The sequence below is a fragment of the Crassostrea angulata genome, chromosome 6 (genome assembly GCF_025612915.1).
Source record: "Crassostrea angulata isolate pt1a10 chromosome 6, ASM2561291v2, whole genome shotgun sequence".
In the NCBI taxonomy this organism is placed as follows: Eukaryota; Metazoa; Mollusca; class Bivalvia; order Ostreida; family Ostreidae; genus Magallana; species Magallana angulata.
In genome coordinates this window covers 25,141,249-25,161,329 of record NC_069116.1, presented here as the reverse complement: position 1 = coordinate 25,161,329, position 20,081 = coordinate 25,141,249, and the positions used below count along the sequence as shown (strand labels likewise).

The 20,081-nt window shown below is 33.2% G+C and overlaps 2 protein-coding genes across 5 annotated transcripts; one reads left to right on the top strand and one right to left on the bottom strand.

Annotated features, from left to right (window-relative positions):
* Positions 1–141: 141 nt before the first annotated feature.
* On the top strand, positions 142–10,104 carry LOC128188902 (regulator of microtubule dynamics protein 1-like). Its single transcript, XM_052860222.1, has 9 exons — positions 142–356; positions 1,844–1,955; positions 4,234–4,505; positions 5,024–5,113; positions 6,606–6,661; positions 7,267–7,354; positions 7,762–7,792; positions 9,009–9,142; positions 9,853–10,104. The coding sequence occupies exons 1-9, from the start codon at positions 273–275 to the stop codon at positions 9,901–9,903; spliced, it is 918 nt and encodes a 305-aa protein (XP_052716182.1). The 5' UTR covers positions 142–272; the 3' UTR covers positions 9,904–10,104.
* A 361-nt stretch (positions 10,105–10,465) lies between these two features.
* LOC128188899 (uncharacterized PE-PGRS family protein PE_PGRS54-like) lies at positions 10,466–18,734 on the bottom strand. 4 transcript variants are annotated; one of them, XM_052860217.1, is made up of 19 exons: positions 18,607–18,727; positions 18,248–18,265; positions 17,650–17,709; positions 17,497–17,511; positions 16,601–16,627; positions 16,394–16,411; positions 16,030–16,119; positions 15,843–15,884; positions 15,696–15,719; positions 15,457–15,564; positions 15,249–15,290; positions 15,056–15,091; positions 13,508–14,929; positions 13,324–13,368; positions 12,010–12,075; positions 11,875–11,898; positions 11,657–11,692; positions 11,241–11,303; positions 10,466–10,597 (listed from the first exon to the last, which is right to left on the bottom strand). In XM_052860217.1, coding segments are annotated over exons 1-19 (2,178 nt in total). In that variant the 5' UTR covers positions 18,647–18,727; the 3' UTR covers positions 10,466–10,595. The 4 variants fall into 4 exon arrangements, with proteins under 4 accessions (XP_052716177.1, XP_052716179.1, XP_052716178.1 ...); XM_052860219.1 differs by lacking the exon at positions 13,324–13,368 and having other exon boundaries at positions 18,607–18,734; XM_052860218.1 differs by lacking the exon at positions 11,241–11,303 and having other exon boundaries at positions 18,607–18,731.
* Positions 18,735–20,081: the final 1,347 nt, after the last annotated feature.

Sequence of the window (20,081 nt, the reverse complement as noted above, 5' to 3'; positions counted from 1 at the left end):
TACCTTTGGAATATTCCGATTATTCGTGGTTTTTTTTAAGATGTTAACATTTGGATGTGTAAGATTTTATTCAATATCATGAATAAAAATTGTCATTGATCACTGTTAATTACTTTAAGATCATTTGCTGATTATTTATTTTTCTTTACCGGCTTTGGAACCGGGTCTTTGCAGACAGCCACCTGCGACTCTTCTGTTTAAGGAGATTAAAAAAGATCGAAGGTACAGAAGAAGCAGACAACATCTGAACAAGTTGAGCAACTGAATTTTTCATGGTTTTCAAAGGCACCACCATGTTCTCTGCATCACTCTTTAGAAACATAAGGAGGTTCCAAGGATTTAGGACTATACGACAGGTAATGTCATGTTTTCTACCTCTTAATTGACATTTTAGAAGGGGGGTCAGCGGTACACCAGCCTGGCTAATTCGGCCATGCACAGCTTGATTCTTGGCTGTACCAACCCGGGCCTCATACGCGGGGGCCAAATATGCAATAAAGGACCAAAATTTCAAAAATCTTCTTCTCTTCTCCCACACACATGAGGTAAAAAACTAAAGGCATGGTTATGATATCCATGAAGCCCTCTATCAAAGGAGCACATGACAAAAGACTTGACCCATAAGGTTGGAATCGGTTTCTGTCTTTACAAAAGGATACCGATTTCAAAGGTCACAAACCCTTTGACCCTTTGCGACAAATAATGCATGTTGCCTTAGTTTTTCCAACAGAAATAACAGGAAGAGTGATGTGTGTAGATATCGAAGGAATCTTATGAGGCTTTCGTACACTATAATCATTCACTGTACATTCAACTGAACTCTTTTCCATATTAACAGCTGAATCCTTTGTAGGGGATGTACCTGATGCGCCAGAATGGCAAGCTAGGGGACAGAAAACTCAAGCTGCCCCACCCCCTTTTTTTTCTCCTCCTGCATTTTTGGCTTAAAATGTCATGTACTGGGAAAATGTACTGTATTCTTGCCATATATGCAATTGTGTTGTTATTTGCAATAGATCCTTTTTGAAATTCATGAACCTTCAGACCCTAGGGCAGGACCAATATGGCCATATAATAAAAATGTAAGTGTTTTTTTACTCCCATACATATTTGAGAAAAACTAAATGCACGGTTATGATGTCCATGGAGTCCTGACTACAATAATTGGTAAATTCATTGCCCCTAGGTAAGGGGTTCAAACCCAAGAATGGGGCCTGAATATGACATATAGAAAAAATATATTGAATCTTAGAAAATCTTTTTTTCTGCTCCCATATATATTTGAGAAAAACTAAATGCAAGATTATGATGTCCATGATGTCCTCTACCTAAACTGTGCAATTCATGGCTCCTGGGATGCACCCTTAAATATGTGTTCTATTTTAGGAAATCTACTTTAATATCCTGCACATTGTATACTTGTAGAAATAAGCTTTATGTATTTTGTGTGCATTATAAATGAAACTGAATATTATAAAAGACTGACCATTAAAGGCCTGCAGGTCTCATATTACCAAATGTTTTCAATTTTTTGCACCTGAAGCCAAGATATATAGACAATCCAAAATCCTTTCACTCTTGAACTCTACCCCAACCCCCAACCCCCAACACCCAACCCATTTTCATGATTGAATGTTTTTTTAACATTAAATAATAAAAGCAGAGTAACAGTCAGAGGAGTCTCAGATTAGGATTTAGACTTCAAAATGAAGCTAAGAATGCAAACTTTAAAGACTCTCTGACATGTCAATATAAGGTACTCAGGTGACTGTCGAAGCCTGTAGACCTCTTGTTTGTTTACAGTTAACATGATTTATTAAAAGATATTTTCCTTAAATTTCAGATATGTATTAAAAACTTTGGAAATACCCTTAGGCTATTGCCCTTTTATTGTTTGCCAGTTCCTTTTGTGACTGTACATGCCTTAAGCTTTAGGAACTCAAAAGAGAAGGAAGGTAAAGTAATACTTGTTTTGTAATTTGAACATATATATGAATACCTTTGTCAATGAGTTTTGGATATGGCCATTTTCTCTTGCAACATTCATAGCAATTCTTAGTGAAATTTCATGGTTAAAATGAATTCTGATTGAAACAAATTTGATATGACCAAATATATACAGCAGTTTATATTGTGTCTCAAAGCCATACATGTAGTTATTTGAAATACAGTTGAACTTTGATATCTCGAACACTGATATCTCGAATACAATTGATATGTCAAAGTGATTTGTAAGTCCCAACCACTAATTTTTTACGTATTTTACCATCGATATCTCAAATACTCTGATATCCCAAAGTTTTTAAACAGTCCAAAGTAGTTCGAGATAACGAAGTTTGACTGTATTTGATTTACAGAATCAGAAAAGTTAGTTATTTTAGAAAGGTTTTGATTTTCATGCTCTAATGACCCTTTATTAATTTTAGTCAGAAGAATATATGTAAATAGGATCTCTCATGATTTGCGATGATATATGATTTTTATCCAGTGAGTTGTGTTTTCTATCCCTGAGCCTTAAAAATTGGCAGGGGGATAGAAAACACACAACGAGTTGGATAAAAATCATATACCATCGCAAATCATGAGAAATTCTTTTTATCACATGTTTTACCACAAGTTAAACCTTAATCTCTTGTTAAACCTCAATCTTTCTGTAAACATGATACCGATAATTGCATGGGAGCTGCACAACACATTCACTACCTGACGTCATCAATTTTACGCATGAAAGAAGTTCCTTGTACATTTCATTTTTCTGGTATTTTCATCATTCAATTTATAAAAAAAATGAAACAGCATTAAATGCTGCACATTTATAAATCAATGCTTTTCAAATGAATTATTTTATTACTTTTTCATTCTACGTCAATAATCTGCCCAAAGCTATGTAATGTTTAATTATGACGTCCCGTGGTGTAAGAACACACAGTGGAATATCAAAAATTTATCCCATGAGTGATACCCACCATATATTGAGATAAACATGTGATAAATTCCAGTATCACATAATTTTGCAATTTAGCTTCTGGAAGTTATGGGATGAAAAAAATAAACTATGGTAGTTCAAAGTTAATGTTATATTTCTCACTTTTTTAACAAATGAAAAATGTGACTCAAACTTAATGCTCCTGTGGAAAAAAGTTTGAAAAGAAAAAATCTAACTTTAAAAAAATTGTTGTGTACTCAAAATTCAGTCCCTTTGGTTAAGAAATATTTAGAAGATGAATACTTTAAAGAACTGTGAACGCTAACGCCCGTTTCCCACCTACATTTTACATCCAAATATTTCGGAATTTCTGTCAGATTTTCAAAAACTAAGTTTTCTACTAAAAAGTATAATCAAATCCTAATCGATTTATATCAAAATAAAATTCTTAATCAAAATATATATTTTTTAAACAAAAGTTTTGCTAACGCAGGATCTAACAATAATTCATTGAAATCGGTCTCTATGAGTGAGGAAAATATTATTTAGCGGCCAATATGTGCATAAAAACTTAATAATAACATATTTTACCATATATATTAAAACAAAATGTCATTTTAATTCATATCTGTTAATTAGTTTTTGAAAATTTACAAAGCAAAATTCTTTTTTTGGAATGTATTTCGGTCTGTAGACATATGTCCCCCCCCCCCCCCCCCCGTGAAACAACAAACCCTTTGGTAATAATATGCTAAATAACAATAATTAAAACCCCTCAAAAGGAATTTTTGTTTCACGGAAAACGGAAATGTTTTTTAAAACATCTTCCCCCCCCCCCCCCCCCCCATAAATGTTTACATTATTGTAAAAAATTAACTTTAATTAGACAACTTTCAAAAAATGACTTTTAGTAAGGCTGCTAGACAATGCTATCGTTCGCAGTCCTTTAAAGTATTAATGAAATTGCACTGTCTAAAGGAATTGTGTATACCTATTGTTAGTTTAGTTTTGATTCAGTTCAGAAGTATTATTTTAAGCATTTCATGTGTACCAAAATGGAATATGTGATTTAAGAAAGTTAGACAGAAATTAGATTTTTTTTTGGGGGGGGGGGGGAGTAAATTAAAAACGCTTTTTAATGCTCTAATATTATACCGGTAACTTTCAACATGTTCCAAAAGTAATTTAATCATCATTTCTTCTTTTTTTTATTTAAACAGCAGTGAGAGCATGTTCCTTATTGATGCTCGACGATTCAAAAATGAATTTTTAATAAACTTACTTGGGGAAAAAATGTTTGTTTGTAGATAAGGATCAGGAGAAAATGATTGACTACAAAGCTGTGATAGAGACTGCTGAACAATTGTATCAGGATTACAAAGTCCAGGAGTTATATGACTATCTTGTTCAATTCAAGGATTGTACAAACGATGAGGTCCTATGGCGACTGGCCAGGGCCACCACTGACAAGGGCAAAGACAGTACCGATGCGGAAGTGAAGAAATCCTGTATGTTTGAAGCATTTGAATATGCAAAGAGGGCTTTACAAATAAATGAAAATAATTTTGCTTGTCACAAGGTATATAAAATTGATTTTTTTTTCATATTTGTTTATGTTTGAAAATCAACTATAAACAAAAATTTGAAAAAATGACTTTTAATTTTTACAAGTGATCAATGGCCATCTATAGATTATGATCCTAGCGGTAGATTACGTGTGAAAATACAAAAGTTGTGGTGTATATAGTGATTATATGCATAGCTGGATATATATATGTGTGCTTTTAAACTGCACGACTGACCATGTTCTTACAAAACATTACATTTTATAAATAGAAGATTAAAAAAACTTGTACATGTATCACAAACATTTTATCAAAGAAAACAAATGTGTTTGTTTTATATTTTGTGGTATATTTCTGCTGCTTATCAAGTTTAATACATTTACAATTTAGAGTAAAAGATAGAATTGCATGTATTAAACAGTAATTTTTTTTAATTCAGCCCACGTACTTTCTCATTCTCTATTTATAAAAACTATAGCCATTCAGTCAAGAATTATAGGAACTATTTCTGACTGAAATATAAATTTTACAGTGGTATGCTGTGCTGTTGGATTACACCGGGGAGTATGAAGGCACTAAAGCCCGGATTTCTAATGCTTTCTCTGTTAAGAAACATTTCCTGGTGAGTTGTTTATAATTAAGCTGGAATTAAGATGTTGAGACATCTGGGGCATCTTTTTGATAGGATTTTCTTATTTTATCCTCATGCATTTTAGACAAATAACCAACATTAAGAAGTCTGAATTTTATTCGGAATTTTTTTGTAGCAAATTAGATGTTGTCGTGATTGAACGAAATGTCCTATAAAACACCTGTTGATAATAACTTGATACAGGAAACACTTTTATCACACAATTATACTTTGTGTAATTGTTTTAATGATGAAGTGCAATACGACTCCCAGTAGATCTTCAAAATTATTAACTCATATATCTGATTCAATGGAGTATGCCAATTAAATTTTGGATGTATTTCACCCTCAATATATGTATCCTCAATGAATACCTCCTTTGCCAACAATTAAATGATCACATGGAAGATAGTTTAATATTTTAACAAAAAAAGAGCTTGGACTTTTGGCAGTACGTGACAAACTCCGATTTGATAAAGGTGTAGTCTACTCATTGTTAACTGTCCAGTCATTGTCTAATAGATATGAATACATGGCAAGCAATGACACTGGTTTAACTTCATCCAGGGCTGTATATTTTAAGTTGTTTGAAACAAGGTAAATTTCACACAGCAGATTTTTTTGGGGATGGGTGAATGGGGATTTTTTTGGTTTTGACTGTGAATGAATATTAATGAACTTATCTTAGTGAACTAAAACAATTTGACTGCTTGTTTTGATGAGCAAACTATATTCTAAGTCTAAGTTTTTGTTAAAATGGCTGTTAATAGTTTTGATTCCATTTAGAGTACAGCTGGCACAGTACTAATTACAATTATTACATTATATTTACATTTGCAAATATGTTTCTTTACATGAACCTATAGAATTGCTAAATGTTTAATTCTGTATGAACTTTTTCATGACGTCACAATGATCAAAGCACAAAAATCAAAGCACATCCTTCGGGCTTGACAGGCTTTGATCACGTGACCAACCAACTTCATATCCCGGTGAACTTTTTTATTGCTGTTTATTTCTTAACTATTTCCATTTACTTTGGCAGTATTGGAACTATTAATTGCAATTGACACAATTTAGGAGGTGTAATATTTACTTACTTAAGCTTAACCTACACCTAGCCTGATACTTTTTGAGACACTACAACACATACAAGATGGCAAATTAAACATTTAGTTTAATTGTTTGTATCAATTGATTTGATTGTCTATGATCATCATAGTTCAGTGGTGAAAGCATCGAGATTGTGAATGCATATCATGAGTTCGAATCTGCCGAGGGCTTTTGTTCATATTTACTGAATAAAAGTTTTGAAAATATAATTTTTCATCCAAAATTACAAATTTTTCCCCCTACTAGTATTTGACTTCTATAATTATTATCCATCATGCTATCTATCATAATCAACTAATTTTCGATCTGCCAATTTGAGAAACTCAAGGTGTAGTAAGTCAATATCTTACTTTTTTGTTTCTTTATTTAGAGAGCCATTGAATTAAATCCAAATGATGCAACATCCATTCATTCCATCGGTTTCTGGTGAGTATAAGAAAATATTTTGTTTAAGAATTTATTTAATAATAGATATCACACAACAAGAAAAGTACATACTAGTAATCTTGTATCTCAATTTAATGAACTAAAAAGTTCAACAAAAATTAAGGATTATATACTCATGCATGTGTTTCAATGCCGTACATACTCTTGGACTTTGGATAGTTGTGTTAAACCACAATCTTAAGGATATGTAGGCCTGTCTATTTCACTGTCTGCCACTTAGCCAATGGCTCTTTGAAATCAACAGGATCTGTCTGGGGGTTTTTAAAGTTAAAAATACTAGCAATCTGTGCAAATTTCATTTGAAACCAGTGTAATTTTTAACTTCTTTTGATGCAAGAAACAAATACATGTAGTAATATCCTTCATCCTCTTAAAATGGCTCAACTTGTTGTACACGTACTTCTACAAAACATTTCTCTACTGGGAAAAGGGGAATGATACATGTACTTTGATTATAACATAGATTTGGAAGGGGGTCCAGACTTTTTATAGTTGGTACATTTATTTGTTAACTTAATTCAGCAATTTCATAGATGTAAACTGTTGTAATGCATTACTAATATCATCAAGATTTGTGTTTGCAGGTGCTTTATATTTGCAGACATGCCATGGTACACACGTAAAGTGGCAGCCGCTCTATTTGCCACCCCTCCTACCTCAACATACTCAGAGGTAAACTAAAATTGATTTTCTTTGTAGGGATTAGAGTGTAACAGACTAGGAGACAAACTGAAATTACCTAAAGCTCTGGTGTAAAGTTTATTTATCAGCAGTTGGTTTAAAACCGGTATTGATCACAGAATGTGATACAATGGTACAGCTATTGGTAGGGAGCTACCACGGCAATCAAAGAACTGCATGTATCAGATGTGAAATAAACATAAGTGGGTTCCAAGTTTAAGGAAAGGAGTGAAGATTACTTCAAACACTGTTAGATATTAGGTATTTAAGGCTTAATTTTAATTTTGCCTTAAAACAATAAATGTACATGTACTATTTGATATATTGTTCTGAACTTTGTGTGTTTGTTTGATTTTCTATTAGATTGTGAATGAGATAATTTATCCCTTTTTTTTCAGGCACTATACTACTTTCAGCTAGCTGAGAAAGGTGAGATCAACATAAAAATACATGTAATATATAACCAGAATTCATTTTTTTCTGATGCCCAATTCACTTCACTCAAAGCAAGCTTTATAGAGTAACAAACTTATATTGAGAAGAAAATATAAAATACCATAACATTGGAAAAGAATATTATTTGGAGTTTTCTGTATACTAATTAGCAGACAGCATGGATTTCTATCTAATGCAAAAACATACCAAGGTTTGTAAGACTGTATATGGAAAATATTCTTCATGTATTGTAATGGTAGAGTGCTGCATCAATATTTTATTTTAGGAGCATAAAATTATCTTTTAAATTTAATAAAATATGGTTCCGTTTTTCAAAGATAGATAAAAGCTCTTGATTATTTTATATGAAGTAAGTCACTTTAGAGATAGAAACTAGCTGTTAACTAATGAAAGTGTAATTAATATAAATGTAAATGCCAGTATGTGATAAAAATGTTCAGAAGTCAGGTAGAGTTTTTGTTTATTTTTTTCAATGAAAATTACTAGATACATGTATTTATAAACCATATTGATTTAGATTTATATTTATTATGAAAGAACTATATATGATAAGAGTTAAATTTGGCCCCCATAATTTGCCATTTTCTAAGTGTTTCGGATACAATAAAATGTTAACTAATTTTTTAGAAGAGTTGATATAAGATATATTTTTTATCCATTTATTTGATTTATTTACACTCACTGGCAGTATATGACGTCAGAAGTGACGCCATTTCTATAATTCAATCAAAATCAGCCAAAAATTGACATTTTTCTTATCTATTTACGAATGGGAAATATAGAGCGCATGCTTGAACAAGGAAAATTTTTTTGTCACTTATTAGTCTTGGCTTGATACATCTCTGATTAAAACATTTTATTTGTTCAAGAATGCGCTCTATGTTTTCGGAAGGAAAAACTGCTTGAAAACAAGCTGTTTTTCGCTAAAAATGCAAAAATGGCGGGAAAAGGTTGTCTTTACAATGTCGTATTTCTAAATTGTGGGCACTTGAACCAAAATGAATATCATGTAAACACATCACATACATATCTGTACAAAGAAAACAAAGAATGATAGTAAAATGATGATGTTCATTTAAGGGGGCCATTTTAGGCCCTTATCATATATACATGTAGTCCTTTGATAGATATTTGTTTATGTTGTAAACCGATGTAATATACCATGTATTCTTTTATTTTTTTTCCTTAGTGGAAGCCAACTTTTATAGTATGAATTTGCTGATGATTGGTAAAACTCATTTGAGGATGAAGAATTACTCAGCTGCCAAAAGTTTTTTAGTCAAAGCCCGAGATTATCCTGTAGTTACTCCTGATGACAAGAAGGTATGCATGTGGACTTACATACATGTACATGTATTTTGTACATGTTACATTTAAACAATAAAATGCTTTCCTTGATGATTCACGTGGGACCTAAAGGTGATGACATTGATGAAAAAAAAATACCGGTACATAATCTTCGTTAGCAGGTTTAATTTGTAAAGTTTTTCTGCAATGATCGCTACTTTCATAAGCCGCATAATCGTCTCCTATAGGAATTTGAGTTTGACATCATCATTATTTTTTTTATGCAGTCCGTGATTTTTCTTAGGTCGCTGTAGGTTAAGCACTATTTGCATGTTATAAACATTTCATGGTTTTGAATCCCATTGTATATATATACCTAATTTTACAGTATTTGATATCCTTTTCAGAAAACATAATGTAATTATGTTTTTTCATAATTTGATCAACACAAAGAGAAACTTAAACCTTTAATACAATTATTAATTGCTCTTGCATGTATAATTTTACCTTTCATTTTCACATATGTATACCAATTTTTACGTGAATCAGACTGAGAAAATATGTACACCCTGCTACTCCTATAAAAAATCATTGAAAGTTGAATAGATTGTATATTTTAATTGATTGAAATTGTTTTTTATTAAACAATTTAGGCTTTTTATTTTTAGAAACATAGTCAACATGAATTAGTATTGACATGCATGAATAAACATAACCAGTGAGCGAGACTGTGTTTTATTTTGCAGGCACATGAAGAAGCCATTCAGTTGCTGAGTAAAATTGGAGTAAAGAGCTGATTCGATGAAATTCAAAGAATCAACTAAACACTGTCTGTCATGACCATTTTTTCATTAGTATCAGTGTATGCTTACTAGGACCCATCAAAGAATTGTGATAATACCAGTACTTTCATTGAAAGATCAGGAAGGGTGGGGGTATCTCTACATGTATTTTATGTTGTGACTTTAAATGTTCTTTAAATGAATATGATAATGGTAGATTGTTCTTGTTTAAATTCCAAAAATGTGAGTCAAGTATTTAATTGGTGGCATATTGGCTTTTCATTGTCTCAAGTCATAATAGGACAACACGCAGCTTTCTGGTATGGAAGAGGATTCTATAGATTAACCATTGATTCCAAATACATGTATTGAACAAATTGATATCATATTTTGAGACTATCCCCTAACGACAACAGTACTTTCATATTATTGTATTAATAGTACAATCTGATTAAAAAGTAGAACTTCGATCCACTCCACCAATTTAATGTTGCAACACATAGTTGTTCGATGGAATCAGATTTAAAGTGATTCACACTTACATTGTATCACTTATCAATATCACAGAAACCGTAAGTATATAAAATAAATTTAATAGCAATCAACAAAGGACCAAAGGAGTAAATGTACTGGAAGCTGTCAGCAGGGTATGGCACCCATCAGGCGGCCTTCACCTCTCTCTAAACACGCCCTCTTGTGTTCCACCATTCTGGTAAAAAAAAGAATGAACGTTAAATTGGTCAATTTTGAGTAGAAGTAAACATAAATATTATGTACATGAGGCAAAATCATAGCTTCGTGTTTTAAAATCGTACATTAAATTAGTTTACTGTTTTAAAGCCTTAAAAAAATATTTTGTATTAAATTCGAATAATACTTAAAATTTAAAAAAAAATTATAACATGAATATTGTGAATTAATACATTATTATAATGGCTCAGTATTTTTGTAAAGCAAGGCTTTTTTTACTACTTGAACTGGGCTTCTGGTTTAGATGAAAAACATTTACATGCATGCATAAATAGTTTCATTAGTTGTTGCCGTTAAACATTTTGTTTAAACTCCTCAAATCAAAAAACTTTTTCAGATTTGTCAAGTAGTGTGAGGGAAATCCCCATCTATCATATAAATAATTGTAGTAACAACCTTTGTATTACATGTATTATGCATCTGTTATGTATTTTAAAGTCAGTTATCAAAAACGGTGCCAATTATTAGTACATGTAAATTTATCTCTGTGTTATTATCAGTCATGCCGTCTCTGAGAGCATGCAATGTTAATGTTAAGCTAATAACAAAAACTTTACAACTGTAATGTTCAAATCTGACTGTGTCAAGTTACTTTTACTTACATATTGTTCTCAAAGTCTGTCCATTGTCACTAAATGAACCGGTAAAAGCGGCAGGGGCTATCGCTAGAAATCAAAAGCAGATATAATGCTTTTCTGATCACATAAAAACAGTAGATCTATTTAACCTTTCGTGGCCAGTTTAGAACCTTAAAATTCATAAATTGTTCGTATTAGAAATATATCAAATGTAAAATGAGGGAAGGCGATTTCTATTTAAGATATATGTGTGCCTAAGTTTATCATCAAGTTCCGTGTCTGTCATGATTACATCTACCAGTAATTAAATGACGTAATGTTCATACATGTAATGCAATGAAATGAAGATCTGTATGACTACGTATTGACTGGTGGGCCACTGAAATATGTTGACGAGAATTGCGATTGGTATTTAATATTGCTATTTATAGAATAGTTACCTGCTTCGCCAGGGACTCCTCCACCCACCAAGTTAGCTGAAAAAAAATGTATATGAAAAAAAAATGCATGAATGGGTTTATTGAAATCTGAATTAACGTCTTAATCTTGGCCCCATTGGAGAGAATAACATGAAATACGTTAAACTGGCTTTAAAACATATTTTTTTTACTATCATTAATAAGAGTATTTAATGTTCAGAAATTAAAAACACACGTACTTGATAGATCTACATTGGAATCAACTACAAAAGAGAATTAAGACACGTGTGTGACATTTCATATTCTAATGTTATTCATATTCAAAAAATGTTGTATATAATGTACTTGTAAATGAAAAATAATGTTAAACTTACGCAGGCCACCAAATCTTTCTCTTCCAAACCTGTCTCCAGCGTCTATTCCATCCAGACCGAACCTACCTGTAAATAATAGTAAATATAAACGCATGAAATATAATTCCCGTTTTTTAGCTTGCCCGTGCCAAATGCTGAAAGGAGATTTTCTGATCAAATTAATCGGCGCCTCTTGTTAAAAGGTGCTTTGGTTACAGGGCCAAGAAGTAGTCATAATTGTGACAAACATAACAAAAAATTGATTTTAGAAAAAACAACTTATTTTATACCCTTATCTAAAAGCTTTTGAAACTACATGTACATGTATAATGGCTGTTCAGAAATTTTAAGTTTGACTGTACTATGATCCTTGGGGAAAAGAGGGGCCAAAACCAAGAAACAGCTCCAATTTTACAAGCAACTGGGAACAGATAGGTTACAATACATGTAGGTTAAGGGGGGATCGAGGGGTTACTTTATCATAGAGGAAAAGCTGGTACTAATACTAGTACATGTATATATACATATGTAAGCTTGTTTAGGGGATTTTGAATTTTACATCGAAATTCCTGTGAATCATTTAGAGATAACAAGTGTTAGTCGATCAAAGGAATATCGAATTTCAATATACATACCAGTGTGCTTGTTTTGCTTACGTTTTTCTTTATTGTGTTAAAAATATATATTCCAAATAGTAAAATATATACATGTACAAAATCCACAAAACGTCTGTGAACGACGAGATCCGTCGATAGAATACCTCTCCATAGCAAGTATTTGTGGTCGCCCCACCTTCGTATGAAAATGTGCACCTATACTGCATTAACTGTCTTTGCAAAATAACACAGTCGTTGAATGAATTTTAATCTCGTTCATATTCACTTTCCTTCTGTCAATCACGGATGAAAATCTTAAAATGCAATTGTATATATTCCTTATGAATATGAATCAAATGAATCAAATGTCGGATGATAGACAATTTTCAGCTAACCTAAACCAAAGTATTATGATACTACTGTATACAGGGTTGTTTTCGCCCCGTGTTATTTTCGCCCTTCAACACAGGCAAACGGTTTCGCCCCGTCTTAAATTCGCTCAGACACGCTTGTGTACTAAAGAGAAAACTTGGAACATTGGAATTCGCCCAGTCTTAAAATCGCCCTTTGAGAAAGAGGGCGAAAATGGCGAAAATAAAACAGGGGCGAATATTTTCCTGTACACAGTATGTCGCTTCTTTGATAAAAAAAAATCACATACGCCGACAGAAAACATAAAGTTAATGCACATGCATATTATTGTAAACGTGTACGTGGGTGCTGAGAAAATGGCCCTTACCTCCAGCCAATCCCAAATCTCCAGAGGGTAATCCTAAATCTGTAGCTGAAAAATAATCAAGCTCATTGCCACTTTTAAACCCCAATGACGCTGTCAATTTGTAACTGTGGAAATTACATGATTTATGTACTGTAGTGTAAATAATATCACATAAATTAAAAACAAACATCTTTAAGCAAAATACCTGAAATTCCCTGTCCGATGGCTCCACCCGATGAGACCAAACCACCCTGTCCTTGTGCGATAGCGTTCAGTCTGGCGTCGAACGACGAGAAATCCCCGAAACCAGAATCAGGAAAACCGTTTCCATTGAGTTCAAATCCTCCAAGAGAATTATCAAAACGATCAAAATTTGAGTCTAATCCTAGTCCAGCCCCACCACCGACGAATCCGGGGTTTACGGCTCCACCGATCCCAAAACCAGGCCCCCCGAAATCAGGACTTCCTAAACCAGGTCCTCCGAAACCAGGTCCTCCTAAACCAGGTCCTCCTATGGAATTATCCACGTTATTTCCGGTGTCAATCAATGGGTCAACCGAGATAGGGCCGTTAAGACCCGCGTTAATTCCTCCGCCGTTAAACCCAGGATCGATTACAGCTGGAGGGTCAATTGCAATGTTGGGTCGACTGAAGCCAGCGTCAAGTCCTCCTCCTAGCCCAAACCCTGCATCAATCCCGCCAACTGGACGGTTAAACCCGGAATCTATTCCGCCTGCTGGGCGATTGAAGTCTACATCGATTCCTCCTCCACCGATAGGACGACTAAAACCTGGGTCGGTTCCTCCACCAATTGGAAAGGTGAAACCCGGATCAATGTTGTTGCCTCCGCCAATTGGTCTGGTAAAACCTTGATCTATGTTGCCGCCTCCACCAATTGGTTGGTTAAAACCTGGATCGATTCCTCCACCTATTGGAAACGTGAAACCGGGATCAATATTGCCTCCACCGCCAATAGGTCTGTTGAAACCAGGGTCAACATTACCGCCACCTCCTCCAATTGGTCGGTTAAAACCTGGATCGATTCCTCCACCTATTGGAAACGTGAAACCGGGATCAATATCGCCTCCACCGCCAATAGGTCTGTTGAAACCAGGGTCAACATTACCGCCTCCTCCTCCAATTGGTCCGTTAAAGCCGGGGTCAAAATTGCCTCCTCCGATAGGTCGGTTAAAACCGGGGTCAATACTGCCACCTCCGCCAATTGGTCTGTTAAAGCCAGGGTCAATAAGACCTCCTCCTCCTCCAATTGGTTGGTTAAATCCGGGGTCAAAATTGCCTCCTCCGATAGGTCGGTTAAAACCGGGGTCAATACTGCCACCTCCGCCAATTGGTCTGTTAAAGCCCGGGTCAATAATTCCTCCGCCGCCGCCAATTGGCCGGTTAAAGCCAGGGTCAATATTGCCTCCTCCGATCGGGCGATCGAAACCGGGGTCAATTCCTCCGCCAATTGGTCTGTTAAATCCTGGATCTACTCCAACGCCGATATCTGTACCGGCAAATCTATCTCCGATATCTTTGCCTATACCCGGGTCAATTCCAACATCAACGTTTTTTCCACCGAGGGGAATGCCAAAATCATTGAACTTTCCGCCACCTTTTCCAGCATCTACAGGAAATTGAATTTTCTGGCATTAGTTTATAATGTTGTAAAAATATCTCTTGATATATTTCATAGATATCTTGAAGAAGAAAAAAATAATGATATTTTGTATAATTAAATATGATCGCTTACCAACAACGACGGTACCGCCATCAGCTGGTTTTCCAACTGTAAGCAAGACAATCAACATTGTACAAATAAACAGTGTCGCAAATGAAGATTTATTTCAGTTTTTAAAAAATTGTACATTATATATCAAGTCAATTTTAGTGTAAAGTTTTATAGAGGTTTTAGAAATCATAAAAGATTAGAAAAATTTGAATACCTTTTTCTTTCGGAAAAACGGGAAAAGGTGCAGGGACAGGCACTAAAAAAATATAAGATAATTCAATATTTACATCTACATGCTGCTGAAAATTGTTTTTAAATGTAACTATGTGTAGCTGCTTTTGGTTTGCGTCTTTTAAAACTGTCCTAGTTATATAATGATATTAAATATTGTTTATAACAAATGTATGCGTGTTTTGCTGTACCTTCTTTGGTGACCGGAACTGGTTTTTCAACTATGACTTTTTTCTCTACAGGAAACGGCCTGTCGACGGGGACCTCGTATATAACCGGAACGTGACGAGGGACCGGAACTTAAAGACAGCAAAAGACAAAAAATTGGATATTCATACTCAAGGAAAGAATTTGTTAAAAGAAAAGGCTCAAATGTAATCCAATTAAAGTTTTTTGTGCCGTATAAAGATTTGAGTTTCACCATACTCACCATGTTTTACAACAGGAACTTCAACTGTAAAACGGAAACAAAAATACTTTAGGTTTTAATGCGAACTAGTATACAGAAAGAGAGAGAGAGAGAGAGAGAGAGAGAGAGAGAGAGAGAGAGAGAGAGAGAGAGAGAGAGAGAGCATACCTTTCTTTGTGATTGTTCTGATAATTTCTTTTGGAACTGGATCTGGTGAATATTGAATTTGATGTACATGTCATTAGTTAGTTAACATTTGATGTCATTTAAATTAAATTTTCACGCTTTAGTAACAACTTTCAGAAAACTGTTTTAAGATTATCTAGGTATATGTATTTTGAGTGTCCCAACTTACATGGTTTTGGAATTTTTTCGCGGACAATCACTGTTCGGATTACTGGAATCTTTTTAACTATGGGTACATGAATCTTCTTGTAAACAGGAACTTAAAAAATATTTTAAAAAAAAATAAAATAGACTTTATAATTAGGCGAAAAATGGATATTGTATGCATACATCTAATTTAATGAGCGGTTTCTTTAATTCTTTAATTACATGTAGAAAACTTTGCACGTAAAGTCACAATTTAATAAAGCGTACCCAGAACATTGACTTGTTACAGACAGAAACGAAAAATTGATTTTGTGATTTTTCTTATAAAGAAAATCACTACAAATTCAGTAAAATTAAGAAAACTTCTAAAATTAAGAAACACTCACTGTGACGATCAACAAACTCTGGAAGTGGAAAAAAAAGCATAAGGATTTTTATATATGACATTTATATATCAAACAAATAAATAAAAATGACCCTTTGAATCTATAAATTAAATTTAACTTTTGTATGTAAATGTTCAATTTCCGAAAGGGGACATGGAACTGCATCAATATTTATAATGCGATGAGAACAGTTTTTTAATAACTTACTTGTATGTACACGTGTTACTGGGTAAGCTGCAAAAATACAAGAAAAGAATTAATGAACAAATTTCATGCATTGGACAAATATCTGTCAGTTTTCTTTTTTCTTTATTAAGGACCAAAGTACTGTTGGTTATGGAATATACAGTAAACGGTAAGTACCGACATATACATCTTTATAAATAATCAGTATGCTACAGGATTTTTTGAAAGAATTAGGCCAATGTTATAAATCGACAAGCGGGCGTAGGAAGCACATGTCCATGGAGGGTTCATTTAATTTATGTGCGCTTTACGATTCATCGTGATATTATTGGCCATCATTCTGTCAATATATCGAGCACTTTGTGGTTAGGTATTCTCCGGACATACATATCAATACCTAGATTGCAAAAGAAAAGTGATTTCCATTTCAAGACAATCTGCTGAACAAAATATATTATATACACTGTATTTATATTTTACGAAATTATTTTGTTTTATTTAATGAAATTGGGTTTCTAATTAATAAAAAAAAAGTTCGTATAGAATACCAGTCAATTTGAAAAAAGCACAAATCATCATGAATAGACAAAATAAGATAGAAAAAAGAATTGTGCGATCGCTATATAAAATTATTTTAAAATAGTTTCTTGCGATTTTGGTATGTACCGCGCATCAATTTGCGCAGTTTTATCGTATAATTCATTCAACTCTAAAACAACGTTTACATGCACATCAGAAATATTCTGTTTTCATTTGAAACAAAATATTTCAAAAGAAGAGATTGATATATACAATTATAACAATTGTACATGTAAAAGAAAACAAATTTAAACTGTACAAAATACATTGCATAGAGGAGCGGAATTACAATTCAAATTTTAACTAATATGAATAAAATGAAACATATAATTACTTACGAACTGGAATGTGTACTGCAACAGAAAATTTAAAAATGCATGTTCAGGGGTTCTGCGACGAGAATGAATACATGTATTAAAACTGATTCTAAACACAGGAGATATAATTGGATTTTCAAAAAATAAAATGGAATAAAACAAAAATGCACTTACTTGGTCTGTTAATATATCTAATTTTCGGACCGTAAAAACGGGGGAATCTTCGACCTTTCCCTGTAAATGACATTTATGATTTAAAATCCCTTAGCTTAAAGTTGCCAGGCGCATTTGAGATTTACTATGAAAACTGTACCTCGGCCATTTTCATTATAGATTTATTTCCGGCGAAATGTTCATCAAACACACGATGGAATATGATTCAAAATAGACATTATCTATCTAGATTATTTACAAAAGATTATTCAAGATATTCATAATTTATTTCTGTACGTAAATGACATACATATGTACTAGTATTACACCATTAATATGCTTTTGTTACTAAAGAATGAATGTTTAACCGAAAGGAGAAATTCTTAATCACGTAGAAATCGAACACGATTTATCTATGAATTATACATAAAATGACAAAAAGGGGGATCGAGCTTTATTTCAGACCAGCATTTCATTAAGGACAATAAATGGGCAATACAATAGCACTTATTATTGGACTAATTATTACATTACGACATCATAACCTTTTATTTCCTAGTGTTTTCTGGAGAGCGATAGAGAGAAAGTGAGAGAGAGATAAAAATAGATAGGTACTCACATCTTCCAGATTCCACCACTATAAAATAAAATTAGTAAGCATATTATACTCATTAGGAACAAAAAAAAGTCATTTCCTTCATTAAAACAAAAGTTTTTTTTTCATTTATTTAAAGTAGGCTTTGTATTGATATCTGATTTACATGTACATGAAAATAAAATCTCTGGGTTTATCAAAAGGCCATTTTCAAACAATTTTCAGTATACAAGTAGATACTAACGAAAGAATACTATTGCATATCCCTTTCAAGTACTTTATTATTGATTTTAAACAGTATATTTATTTCAAACGTTATTTAAAACAAAAGTAAATCAACAACAATTAAAAAAAACTATTTGGTAATGGGTAATAAAACTTACCAGCTGCCAAAGCAATAAGAGCAAAAATTTTCAAAATCATAATTATTATTAATCCGGACCACAATGCTGGGCTTCCATCTACCTACTGATATAAAAACCTCGGCATCGCTTGAATGACTATTAGCCGTGCTATATGCTTGAGTGACACCATGACCCGCTTCATTGAGCCATGCTTTTTTTATGACTCGGGCGAGATTAATGAGCATTAATGGAAGTGATTGATTACAATTAGAAAATAATAAAACAAAATATTTCATTGGATCGTACGTGTGTTTTATATGGCTCTATTATACGGTGACTCTCGGGGAGATATAGCCCATTGTTTTTTTTACAAAATTTAATAAGAGCAATGTTCGATGAAGAATTCTTGATAATCAATGACTTTGCGACATTTGGAGTTACTATCCTTCCTCTAAATACGTAGACATATCTATCTTCAAAGGCTGAGATTAATAAAAAAAAAAAGTTTTATGATTTTTGTGTTATAAAAGAGAATAGCATTGTTCGCTTTGTTTCGTGATTTCAGTGCGTATATTCTTTGTTTATTTTATTATTCGTGTGCGGTATGTTTTTGTTTTGATCATTAATGTTTCAATTTATTTTTTAAACATATTATTGCTCAGTGTATGAATTTGAACTTTATTTGAAACGTTTGCTCAAAATGTTCGAATAAAAACAACGTTTGAAAGACACATGTTAGATCACGTTTTCAATGTCCTTACTACATGTACTACTTAGTAACACCACAACCATATCCACTCCTAACGACCAATAGTTTGCTGAGAACTACCGCTGTCCTCGCTAGCAAACCACAGTCCAATACAGCGAGCAGTCGATGCAGTGACTAACAAAACCAATAAAGCCATCAGTCATAGAGTTAAAGACTGGGAAACTGTAATTTATTGTAGTAATACAACAGGGCATAGAAAAGCGCCTTGTAGTACCCCAATAATAAATATCACAGACCACATCCTTTTAACGCAGGTAAAACGACTCCAGCGTATAAGGATATCGTTAATTTGACGTCCACCTTCCTGGTAAATGTTTTGGCATTATCCTTATATATGTGTATATCAACAGGGAGTCCTTTTTTTTTTTTTAACAGATATCATTGCCTATAATTTTTTGTAAAGATATGCATGTTCATTAATGTATCTATTCTCCCGTGCCATTAAAGTTGATTGTACACAGGAGGCCAAATGATTGTGACCATAAACTATTGTTTAATGTAGAACAAGTCCAATTATTTTAAAATATTTAAATCTTGAATGTTTTTTTTCTTCTGTATGTTTCATTATCATCAACAGAACGCTTCACCCAAAAGATATAAATATGGTCTAACAATGCCCTCGACCATTCCGCCCTCTTTTCACACCATGTTTATCTTAACTCGCATTTTCTATATGTTATTTTCGGCTTGTCAGTCGGTCCATGAAGCAAAACTGGACAAATTTGAACCTTCATAAATATTAATA

Coding starts and splice junctions, on each gene's coding strand:
- LOC128188899 (XM_052860217.1), bottom strand. CDS start 18,646: ATGATTTTGAAAATTTTTGCTCTTATTGCTTTGGCAGCTG. Junction 15,720..15,842: donor CAGAACAATCACAAAGAAAG/GTATGCTCTCTC, acceptor TCCGTTTTACAG/TTGAAGTTCCTGTTGTAAAA. Junction 12,076..13,323: donor AGATTTGGGATTGGCTGGAG/GTAAGGGCCATT, acceptor TATTATTTACAG/GTAGGTTCGGTCTGGATGGA.
- LOC128188902 (XM_052860222.1), top strand. CDS start 273: ATGGTTTTCAAAGGCACCACCATGTTCTCTGCATCACTCTTTAGAAAC. Junction 6,662..7,266: donor ATTCATTCCATCGGTTTCTG/GTGAGTATAAGA, acceptor TTGTGTTTGCAG/GTGCTTTATATTTGCAGACA. Junction 7,793..9,008: donor CTTTCAGCTAGCTGAGAAAG/GTGAGATCAACA, acceptor TTTTTTCCTTAG/TGGAAGCCAACTTTTATAGT.